The sequence below is a fragment of the Haliaeetus albicilla genome, chromosome 1 (assembly GCF_947461875.1).
Source record: "Haliaeetus albicilla chromosome 1, bHalAlb1.1, whole genome shotgun sequence".
In the NCBI taxonomy this organism is placed as follows: Eukaryota; Metazoa; Chordata; class Aves; order Accipitriformes; family Accipitridae; genus Haliaeetus; species Haliaeetus albicilla.
This window is the reverse complement of record NC_091483.1, coordinates 221,035-233,433: the sequence shown is the minus strand read 5'-3', so window position 1 is coordinate 233,433 and position 12,399 is coordinate 221,035. Positions and strand designations below refer to the sequence as shown.

At 41.0% G+C, this 12,399-nt stretch overlaps 1 protein-coding gene across 13 annotated transcripts in view; it reads left to right on the top strand.

Moving 5' to 3' along the window:
* The window catches only part of JADE1 (jade family PHD finger 1), a 164,990-nt gene that overhangs the window by 133,330 nt on the left and 19,261 nt on the right, over nt 1-12,399 (top strand). For 7 of the 13 annotated variants that reach the window (XM_069792361.1, XM_069792778.1, XM_069792449.1 and 4 more), the window contains 2 exons: nt 6,908-6,990; nt 10,477-10,634. In XM_069792361.1, the coding sequence (XP_069648462.1) occupies nt 6,908-6,990; nt 10,477-10,634 (241 nt within the window). The remainder of the gene's footprint in view (nt 1-6,907; nt 6,991-10,476; nt 10,635-12,399) is intronic. The other 6 variants (XM_069793178.1, XM_069793116.1, XM_069792949.1 and 3 more) reach the window with 1 other exon arrangement.

Here is a 12,399-nt window from a genome sequence, read left to right as displayed (position 1 = left end):
TTTTTAAGCAATTTTTGTTACATTGTATTTTAGCTTGCTCCTCCATTGCAAAAACTCCTTCTCTTTATGATTCCAGGTCTTACTCTAATTAAATGTTAAATACTGAAGCCATTTCATTTTTCCTGCTCAGTGTTTGACCTTACTTTTTAGCCTCCTTGGTCTGTAAATCTGCAAAGGTGGTTTGTGCTGCATATTCCACGTGCTTTGTTTCCTGGTGAGATAAAGTTGTGCAGTGGAGTAGTTTCCATTTATAGCTTCAGGGCATTCCTTTTGCACAAATTGCTTGGACATGTGGGCAGATTGTGTTTGAGGCAAGATCTGAAGCTCAGACAGTTGTATTGTAGGGAGCTTGGGTGAAATCCAGGTCCTCCTTGATGTCAAAGAGAGTTTGGTCACTGTTTTCCATGAGCAAGGAATTCAGAGCATGATCTTCTTCACACTTTACTTGCTCCCATGATGCCTCTTCATTTATTCTTGGAGGGGTTATCAATTCATCATAATCCTACATGCAGAGTGTCTGAGAGAAGAACTGAAGACACTTGCAGATGAAAAACACTTCTAAGATTTACAAGGTTTTGCATCAGTTCCGAGAAATGAAAGATTTAATACTTATGGATAATGGAATATAGTTCTGTAATTTAGATGGACCCTTATTCTATCTTTGCTAAACAAATGTTATTTTAAAGTTAAACATATTTTGCCAATATCCATCGCTCTGACTGAATGACGGGGATCTTAGATTTAGAAAGGGCTTTTCATCCCAGTGGATTCCTGTTATGTTTGAGGTGGATCCCAGAGTGCCTTCACAAAGATTGCCGAGTATATAACCTTAGGTGTGTACGTCATTTACCACAGAATTGCAGCCGCCGCTGGCCTGAAATGTGGCAATTACTTAGCAGCGCGCGTAATACTGTGCAGCATTTTATGAAAAGGAAGTGAAGAATATTTTTCGGTTTTCAGTTGAACTGGCTGGTAGGTGAGGGATGGTGATTAAACAACAGAATGTAATGTAGTTACAGTGCTAGAATTTGGGCAAAGCAGCAAGTTTAGTGGTAACTACTATGCTTTTGAAAAAGGGTTGTGGCATTTGGAGTGATGACAGATGGTCAGAAGTAGCATCTTACCTGAAGGTTAGGCTCACTGGGGCAGGGTGACTTTTGGTGAAGTTGTTACGCTTTTGAGCACTCTTCCAGAGTGATTTGAAAGACTTACCAGGGCTGATAGGATATCGCATCTGAGGAAGGGGACATCCCATAATCATCACTGTTGTTTTTGGAGAGGCACGTTTTTCTTTACAAGACTGCTAATACTGAGTACACCTAACTCCACTGGAGCTTTAAGGCCTGACAGCATCATGTTACCAACCTCTGAATGCTAGTTTGGGAGGTGCTTAAATTGACTTTGATAACCTGTATTAAACTTGTGCTAAAGCTTTGTATGCTGTTATGGTAAAACATTGGCTACAGTGGGAGGCCTCGGAGCTAGGGAGCTAGAGTGGCTCTTGAGTCTTGTGATTAAAAAGTAAGATGGAGTCTAGGAGTTCCTCACTGTTAGAATGAGTGACATGTGCCTATGCATGGCTATGTGTGTGTTCTTTGAGATTATAAAACTCCAATGTATGCTGCTGAGCAAAGGGATGATAGGAGGGAACTTGTATTGAGCTGCTGTGGCAGGGAGCTGCAAAGACTGTTCATTATGTGTGTCAGATACTGAGCAATTGTGCAACGTTGTAAAGCGCTGCAGAGATCATATGGATCCATGCATTGTTCAGCAGCTGCAATTGGGTAGTTGTCAAATGACACTAAATTTTTAGTAGGATCGGTGTTGACGAGATAAAAGGCTGTTGCTTTTTCTGTTTTGATCTTGAACGAGATTATTGTATAATAATACACTATTATATAAAGATAAGGAAGATAGATGGGCGAATCCTCCAGCAACAGAAACACAAGAAGGGGAATTTGGCAGTGTGAAATGATGTTGTAGGTTGTGTTTGCATACATGCTGCTTTCTCTGTGATAAGGCTTGGAGAGTTCTGCACAGACAGCTCTTTCTGTACCTAACATAATGGAAAACTGCCCTTAGAATAGTCTGCTTCTGTTTTCTCTGTGCTGGAATTTGGTTCTAGACATGGAGTTATGTCTAAGTGACACGAAGCCTTACTGTAAAGGGTTGTGGGCCAGGCACTAAATGGGGAGACTGAACATCTATGTTTTCTCTTCAGGCTGCAGATCTTTCTGACAGAGTGTTGGCAGCAGCACCTAGTTGGTCTCAGAGTGAGTTCAGGAACAGTATAGGCATCTGGAAATGCCAGTGTTAAGCAGAAGTGACAGCTAGACATACATCCACGTCAGGGATGTTTTGCTCTGTTGTGCTGCCTGGTGTAGTGGTGTAGCGGGAGTGTGTTTACGGTGGGAGAAATGCTTTCAGATGCCTGGTGATCTGAGGCTTTGAAGTGTTCAGAGGCTGTAGCAGCAGGTAGTTCTCCAGGGACACAGCTGGGTGCCTTGCAGGTGGCGTTACAACAGCCTTGTGCATGATACATAATAGCTGAGCCTTTTCTGCTCATGCTGAGTAGTATATTAGTTGTGGGGTGAAATTTCCTGAGGGCTTGAATTGCTTTATTGGTCCTGACGAATTTTCTGTTTTGTTGGGCTTTTTTGGAATCAAAACATATTCTTGACAGATCATTTAATAAATTGATACAGTTAAAATTGATTATGTTTTTCCTTTTGAGAAGTGTGTGTTCTTCACAAATACAGAAAAAGAATTCACACTCCTTGATTGCTTTCTTTTATGATCAGGAGGTGTATGTGTTATATACACCCTGTAGCGGTATTATAAAACCACTATATTTACAGTGTAAGGTGTATATAATAGCCTAGGGGAACAGAAAGTTTTCCTGCTCAAGTCTTAGAAGTCACCTTTCCAGCACCAGTAGTGTGCTAGAGCTTTGTCTCTCTTGCTGTGAATTACACCTCGTTAGTGGTTTGGGATTTCTTCTTGCTTTTTGTCTCTAAGTGGATAAATGCAAAGGGAAAACTGAGACATGTAGTAAGAGTACGATCCTCCTCCCATTGTTCTCAGTGGTGAAAACCTTTTAAAAGACATGAACACCTAGGCAACCTGAAAGGATCCTAACTATAAAAGAATCAGAATGGTCTTGGTGTATCTCCTGGAGTGATGATGCTAGCTGGCTAGGCTACTATGTTCATCCTTAACTTGCACAATCATGTAGCAGGATAGGCACTTAATAATACACCTTTTATCTCTGATATCAAATGATGATAGTGATGCATGTTTTGAATGTGTTTGTTTAGCTTCATCCTTTGGAGTTGTGTATTCTTCATATTCACTGTTATTCACATGGCTTTTGGTAGTGTGGGCTCTCTTAACATCTCATTAATTTTCCATCTGCTGTAGAACTCATTTCTCCCATGAGGTATATAATATTATCTTACAAAAGTTCTACATCTTCCAAATCCCAGTGATGCAGACTTCCCTTGTGTTTTTTTATTTTACCAAAACTGGGTTTAACTTTGTCTTGATCTTTAGTTATTTTTCTAGTCTTGGTGATCCTAATCCAGTTTGTGACTAAGGCTAGTATTTGGAAAACTGTTGATGAACAATAGTCATTTTGGATACTTAACGCAAGAGCATAATTTTGTTGAAAAGTGTCTGGAATCTTTCTAAAATAACTTAGGTTCATGTGCTTCAATAACACAGAAGAGCTGTTTTGAATCCTGTGTTTGTTTTGACTACAGTAGATTGTTCCTTCTCTATAATCCAGGAATGGTTCTTACTTCGTCTATTTAGACGTAAAAATCAAGATCATTAATCACTGAAGTAGCTGTAATTACCTGTGAACTTTTTCCTTCAGTGAGATCCCTCTTCTGGATTAAGTATGAAAATATGGAAAGAATGCTTAAAAGACAAATAACATCCTTTATTTTCCTCTTGCACTTTTATTGGTATACTCAGAGTGGGTGGATTGCTTATTAATGAAAGCAGATTTGGGTAGTACAGTGACCTGGTCTTGGCACTGTTGAAGGCAGTGATATTTTGCCATTAACTTTAATGGAAGTAGAGTTGAAGCTCTTATTTGAGATTTCAAAAGTCGTTAAATTTAATACTGTTATGGGCTGGATATTTTACTATCATTTGGCTGGCTCCTTCAGTTTTTGCACTTCTGTGTCTAAGTGGTGGTGGTTGTTTGAATCTGTGAATGCATGCCTTATAGTTGGGTTTTGTTTATTCAATGAGTAAATGTTTTCCCTATTGAAGTGAAGCCCTTGCCAAAGGTCATCTGTTAGCTACAGTTACAGATCTGAGTGGGTAGTAAAATCTCAGTCCCATGAGAAATTCTTCCACCTTTTTCTTCTAGTATTATGTACAGTCAGTTTACGCTGCTCAAAAAAATAGAACAGTCTCTTCAGTAACTTACTAATAACATGGTGTGTTTTCACTGTGTATTCACCAATTTTATGTGCAAGGAAACAGCTATTGCAGAACTATGTAAGAAACTATTTTTTCCCTTATTCATTGTAGGAAGTTAGTTGGCATGGAAAAAATACTCATCATAATATATCCTGAGGAAGGCTGGCTGCGTTTGAGTTGTCCCTTATGCATGGAAATTTTACTTAGTGTGCTTTCGTATAGTAAACAATTTAAAATGAAGATCTGTAGTTTTGGTGCTAAGAGTTGACCTTTCATGTTGCATGGAGTAGTTAATTAATCCAGTGGCCTAACCCTTGTGTACATGGACTGTGTCTAAAGTAGAAGTACACATTTAAGACTGTTTTGATGTGTAGCATCTGTAGGTGACACAGTAAAGAAATGGAGATGGAAGATATGGTAGGGATTATTGTATTTCTCACCCTTGTAGCTTCTCTGTGGCATGAGAGAGACCTGGAAATCGCATCTGCATCTTTTAATACCTACATTAAAAAAAAAAAAAAAAAAAAAAAGGGCGGCCATATGCTTGCTTGCTTGTCTTCAGTTTATGGTAAGTTGTCATCAGAGCTGAATTAAAAGCACACGGGTAAAGATCCAGAAGTGCATCATACTGCTACTGCTCTAATTTTGCCAGATGCGTGAATTACTTGGGAAGAACTGCATTAAAACCTCCAGACTCACCAGCTCTACACCCACGGAATCAAACACCACTTCGCCAATACAGCTTGTTGTTCTTACTTCCTTATCTTGTATTCAGGCTCCCTCCCCCAGGTCCAACAGTGTACAAAACACTCATACCCACAAATGAATTAGAGATTTCGAAGTGTCTGACTAGCTCGTGCAGTGGTCCAACTAGCTGAATACCTCAGTGGCAGATAGTTGGTCAGATATTAATGTCTTGCTGATGGAAAATATCAGAACCCACGAGAAGGGAATACTAATCTGTGTAGGTATGTGTGTGGTCTATGTATTCTAGTGAGGCTGTTGATTAAAGAAATCACATCTCTCTGAATGTTAAAATGTTAGTATTGTTATATTGCAGGAAAAATCTGTTTCTCTGTTCTGAATTTTAGCTATATCTGACACTTTTTGAGTGATTTCACTTACTCCCCTCTGACTTTTTTAGGTTGAGTTTGGGTATGGGCTGATAGGATCCTCAGAAGGAGTTTATACTGCTGCTTTTGTTTTTTTTCTCTAGTCTTCAAGAGAACATTTAAATAGAGTGGTAGCTAAATGATCTTCGAGTCTGGCTTTCCACACAGATTAGTAAATGGCAGTTGGTCACTTCCCCCCCCCCCCCCCTTTTTTTCCGTTCAGAGAAATAGAAAAATACAATTGTAAAATAGGGTGGCTTAGGAAGAGTGCCCGTGACTTTTTAAAAACCTTTCAAATCACCAGCTTTTATACTGAAACACTAACATTTGCTTAAAATAATCTTTTCTGTGTTCTTACCTCAGAATATAAGATTTCTAGCTGTTTGCTGCGTACCTTGCTTCAATTTTGACAATTAATGCCCAGAGTTGCAAAATCTGTGTTCATCTGTCAGAGTTCAACATGTAGGTCCTAGCTTCCCTATCATATAGGCCTTACTACAAGTCCTTCATCTCTGCAACCCATAAGGACTTATTGGCTTTTTTTTCATTACCGCTGTGTAGTTGGCAGTGGAAAATACCTGCTGTACCTGTAAGTCTTACTGAATTAAAATTCGTTGATTTGCACAGGTATAATATACTGTGGTGTCAAAGCAGTACCTTGTCAATGGAGTGTAGATTCTTTCTCTTTTTCCTTTTCTCCTGTTAAAATATTTCTGAAAGCTGACAGAGACTCTGTCAAAAGGTTTCAAGGCAAAAAGGTGTAATTTGTTTGGAATGTAATGAATAATTATGCAGACAAAAATTGTACAACTACACTGAGAGATTTTCTCAGGAGAAGAAACTACAACTTGTTTTGTGGGCTCTACACTGCGTGCATGACAGTGTGTGTCATTTTGAAAAGGCTTGCTCTGGTAAAAATTGGGTAACCGATACAGATATTTAGGACATCAATACATTAGCTTCAAAGAGTACATCTCAGGTGATCCGCGGGCCTCCTGTTCAGTTACTAATTTGCAGAAAGTGGTTTATTGATGCTCAGGGGGAAGGATGTTATGAGGTAGCTTTCTTCAGATGCTGAGTGAAGGCTGTTAAGTGCAGTGCAGCCAATACATGCATGTATCAGTAGAAAATTATAAACAAAACCAGAATAGCTATCACAGAAGTTTATGACTGAGTAACTTTTATTTTCTGGCTCATTTTGAAAGAGTCTTTTGGAGGTTTGTCATAGGAGCCTGTCTCTGGCTTGACTTAACTTATACAGTCCAGCTGAACTCAGTTGGCCACCTTGGGTGTGCAGAGAGAGTAAAGGCTTTTATTGATAGATGGCAGCGTGTCTCCAAATGATCATTTCTGTATCCTAGGTCTGTCCACCTGGTCCCAGCATTCCAGATCTCGACATCGGAGGACTTCATGTTCCAGACATGAAGATCGAAAACCTTCTGAGGTATTTCTGGAATTTGATTTGCATTTTGTTACATCTATCAAATATAAAGCTGTATACATGTTCTGGTAATGGATCCATTTCTTCAGATTTACATTTTCTTTTCTTTTTGCTACATTTTAGCTGGCACCTGCCCTTCACCCCCCCTTCTTACCAGGAGATTAGGGAGTTCAGCTGTTGGCACTGCCAGCACCAGTTTCGATCTGTGAATTTTGTTAGTCTGACACCCATTCAACGTAGCTGCTGAGTCTTTCTTGTAGTATTTTAGGCATGAGGGTTTATTTGTAGCTTGATTTGTTAACAGTGAAAATTTACATTAGGTGCATTTATTTCATAGTTTGTATTGGGTCTTGGTATGTGATCTTTGTTAAAGTGCTTGTCAAACTAGAAATCTGCTTCCTGACAGGTCTGTCTTGTGTAGTGCTTTGAGGAAATTTATCAAGGGAGATAGAAATCTTTGAACTTTCCAGGATGGATCAATTGTTAGTAACACATAAATGCGATCCAGTTCTTTGGAAATACTCCTGCTGAATCTTGCCTGTCTTCAGGCAAATACTACACTGCGGACTTTGTAGAGGTTGCAAAGAAAGCGTTAGCTTTGGGAGATGGAATTTCTTCATTTAACATATTTGCCCAATACACGTGTTTCTGATGCATTAGTGAGTGATTGATGTTGAGAAAAAACTTGCTTTATTAATCTCCCCAATGACAGTATACCCAAGTCCCAGAGAAGAGTTTTCACAAGAAGAATCCCATTCATTGTTCAGTGTGAACTACATCTAGTACTGGTGGTTTCCAGCCTTTTTTGATTGTCGGCTGTTAAAGACTTTTTTTTTTTTTTTTTTTTTTTTTTGTGAATGTGGAGACCCCTGCTGAATTTATTCTTGCTGGTGATAGGCTTGATTTCCTTAGTTACCTTTTGTACCTCCTTTGGAAGTAGCCCTTTAGTTTTGAGAATAACCTCATGAAAGGGTATCAAGAAATAATCCAAGATAATTACGAATCTTGTTGTTTTTTATGTGCTTCTGTGTTTTCCTCTCCCTTTCCTTGCATTTGTTGTCAGAATCTTTGCAATTTTGTGCTGTTCTCTCTTGTTTTCTCAGCCTGGATGGACTTCTCATATACTTTCTTTTAGCTTTGTTCCACAGTCTTTTACCCCTCTCACTCCCTCCCTCCATTTGCGTTGTTTCTGCTCACCACAGCACACTATGCTGATGATAAGTGTGCTGGCAGAAAAGTGACACTTGCTGAACTCCCCGGGTGAAATCCTGGTCTCACTGAAGTTGGTGGCAAAATTCCCATTGACTTCAGCGTGGCCAGGGTTTCACCCTTTAGCTTTGAAGTGTTCAGTGCTTCTGAGAGCCAGCACTTATGTAAGCTCTGCTTTGCTCCAGGCAGTCTGATTGAATCAGAAATTAGAGCAGAAAGAATGGTGTCACAGGGCCACTGGCCTGGGAAGGAGTTTCTTGGCTGTCAGGTGCTGCATTAGCTTTGCTTCTGAGGGATTTCTGCGACAAATTTATCTGAGAGCCTGAGTTACTTTGGCTCTCACGTTGAGCAAGTTTTGCGTCCCATTTTATATTTTTAGTCTTCTTTTCATTTGATGTTTGATTGCCTTAATTCAAATCACTTAGAAGTGCAGAATCCCCTGGCCAGCTGCGCTTGTTTGTTTTGTGAGCCAGTTTACTTTGTGGCTTATTTTTCATTTCTTGATTGGAGCCTCACAGGACTTGTAATTGGATTGTTTAAAACATTCCATTACATTTCATTACTTGCATTCACCCTTTCCTTCATATGGTAATATTATTCATTATTTTTTAATGTTGGCAGTTTTTCTGAACATGTCAAGACAAGTGTTAAGAAAAATGTCATGATTTTATGCTATTTTTGTCACAAAACCAGAGTGGAAACAGAAACATACTGAGACAGAAGTGTGGTAGTATGTATGTGTGTTGGGAAGGAGGAGAGGTTTCAAGACGTGCAGTGTGGTAAGGCAAATCATGCTTTGAAATATTCTCAGAAGTATAATTAACTATCAGGTTCACTGTTTGCCTAAAATACTTCCCCAAAATCGTAGGGAATCTATTGAGATTTCAGGTGTGTGAGTAGTGTATGACAGAAATTGCTGTCCTGGGGAGGCCTGCCTAATTAGCACTCTGTATAGACCTGGTTCTTCCTCAGCCATATGCAACAGTTGGTGGGAGCTCATGTAAAACAGTGTGGTTTGGGACTGGGAGGTTGTGTCACTTCCCCCCCCCCCCCCCCTTAGCAGCCCAATAAGAGAATGTAGGAGCACAGCCCTGGTAATCCGTCTTTTCCTTTGTAACTGTGCGATGTGGGTCTGGGTGGATGTCCACCACAAACTGAGAAGTCTGCAGGGAAACTTCTCTTAAGACGTTACCTATCTTCTTCTTGTCCTGGTGGTGCTTATTTTCTGTCACCTGGTTGCTTTTTAACCCTTTCTTTTGAACGTGGCATTGAGTAGTTAAAAATTTGTAGTTGTGGGGGTGAGTGCAGTTGCTGTAGTCTGCAGCAGCCTTGCCTTACAGGGAGAGCAGCGTGGGGAGAGCTGGAAGACACGTAAACAAGTGCAGGCTTGTAGTTCTGATGTCTGTGATAGCACCCTTTGCTTTCCGCAGTGTTGATAGGCAGTGGCCAACCAGGCTGAAGCTGCCACAACAGTACCACAGCATGCCCGCTACAAGAGTGAATCCCTTTTTATTTCATTCTATGGCTTGTTGAAGACAGCATCGCTGCTTGTTCATGGCTGCTAACCCAAAACTTGCCAAACATCCTGCTCATTTTAGAGGTGGATGCCTTTACAAAGGCAAGGTAAAATTACAGCTGTGATGCGGAGGTGTCTGTAGCTGATTGAATAACAAGCACCTGTACTGAACAGGGAGCTGCCACCAGAATTCCAGTTTGGGTCTTATTTTATTTGATCTTTTGGGTTATTATTTTAAATACTTGCACAAAGAGTCATCTCCTTAGAATTTCCTCTTGCGGTTGGTCATGGTAAAGTCACGCCTTGATTTCTACCACAGGGAATTTGTAGAATGTCTTTGGATTAGTCAGAGCTCCAATAATTAAAAAAAACCACAAAAAACCAACCAAAAAACCTTGGAGCAAAAATGAGTCTTCCTTGTGCTGCTGTTTTAAGACTAAAAGCTCCTGCAGCTTTTATTGCAGCCAAGACAGAGGTAAAAGCGGGTAGCACCTTTTAGCATTATGTCTGTAGTGCAGGGGGGAGTGCCAGGGCTTGTAGTGGAGTTACCTGGGAGTCATTCTGTCAGTATTTGCACCCTCAGCCACCCCTTTCCCTGCAATGAAGCTAAACATCGGTCCTGCAGTGGGCTGGGTTAGTTCATTGTTGATACAGTGACCTTGTTACACACTGTGCTCCATGGTTACCCTGAAGCTGTGAATCATAGAGTGTAAATATCAAATGTCAGTGTCTCTATTTTTCTCTCTTGGTCACTCTCTTTGCAGGTGTTCAGAACGGACCTGATCACTGCCATGAAGTTACATGACTCCTTCCAGCTGAACCCTGATGAATACTATGTGCTGGCAGACCCCTGGAGGCAGGAGTGGGAAAAGGGAGTTCAGGTGCCAGTTAGCCCAGGGACCATCCCAGAACCAGTAGCCAGGTATAGTTTGGAGGAATGTAAACAAATACACATACGTTTATGCTAGCACCTTATGTCTACATTGCCTTGGCTTCTTGAGCTTTATTCTGCAGTGTCTAGCTAGAAAGCTCTCGGTTCTCGGAGACGAAGAGCAACCTGCCTCAGCTTTTTGAATGGTCGGAGAGGTCAAGAGTCAGGCCTGTTCTGCCTGTGTGGTGAAATACGAATGTCAGAGAATAAGTTTTGGCATTAAATTAGGATGGAGTGTGATGACAGAACCTTAAAAATAGCTTCTGTTTTTCAGCCCAGACTTGACCTCATTCAGCATTGCTGGGAGAGCTTTTGTCTGATGCTTCTTGTGTTTAGTTCCAAGCCATAGGTTCCTTTCAAGGAACAGTTAAGACAAGCCAGATTTAAGGGCTAGAGAAAATACAGCATTTATTTTGGTTTCATGTTATTTTTTTGGTTGTTTCATTTACTAACTTAGGAAATGGTTTGTTGTACAACATTTCAGCTGCTTTAAGAACCATCCAGATGTCCATGTAACTAAAATACATTAATGTGAGATTGTCTAGCTTTTATCCAGGAAACCCTTATTTTCCTTACCTTGTTTGTTACACTTAGATATTGTTTTCTGTCTCAAATTAAACAGTGCAGTTGTAAGGGCAGGAGTGCGTTGCAGCCCTTTTATGCTTAGTTGGGATTGGAGTTGGAGAAAGTGAGAAGAACAAGGATTACTGCTATTTAATCATACTAGATCTCTTTGAGTAAGTCCAGGCTGGCTCATAAGGCGTTACCAAATGACCCACCAGTGCTGGTGGGGTCAGAACAGCCCAAACTGATACATAGCAGAAAATTCTGGGTGACACTACACTGCTTCTGTTAGGTCTGCATCTGCCAGCTTTAACCTTGGAGTAGGCGGACTACAGGAGTGTTTGTTAGCGCTTTCTGTGTTCTGTGCACCAATCTGCAGGCGGCTGCGCAGCCCTACTAGGTCTGTACAATGAGGAACTTACCCACACATCAGGTAAACCCTTTCCTTCCTTCTCCTTCTGAAGGATTGGACCGGGAGATCCAAGGAGAACTTGGCATTTTCCTCTCTGCTGTGCAGTTTAGAACATGGGAGCATATCTTTTCCCTGCAGTGCTCGTAGCCTGCTTCACACTGACCTCACCCAGTCCCTGCATAAATGCACACACATTGTATCTGTGTGCTCACATTGTCTTCTCCTCACTGCTTTGTCTTTCAAGCACCTCCCAAGGCTGCAGGAGAGTCAGGAGACCTGTGGACTTTAGCAGAGGGAGACCTTCTGGGGGATCCCCACCCCATATCTTACAGGGAGGTGGTTTGGTGGCTGCATCAGATCCAGGTACTCACTTAGAGAGCTTTTCTCTGCCAATCGCCAACAGAGATGTTGCTCCATACTTAAGATACTAAAGGAGATGGGGAAAGAAGGCACCCACAGTTGAGGGTATCAGCTCAGGAGGCACCACTTTTTTTTTAGTTGCTGAGCTGTCTTGTATAGTCCTACTGGTGAGTTCCTGTTGGTCAGAGAGGCCCTCTGATGCCTGATTATTACCCTGTTTGCTCCCTCACAAAATACTTGGGGAGCCCTGTGGTGGTGCTGGAGCGCTGGAACTGTTCTGTGCTTAACTTTGGGAGGGGAGGGAGATGTTCTGTAAATTGAATCGGCAGCAGTCAAATAGTCGCTGGTGTGGAACAGAAGCAAAATACAGTACAGATAGCTGATGCTGTTGAGGTACATAATAGAGAATAAAATATTTTG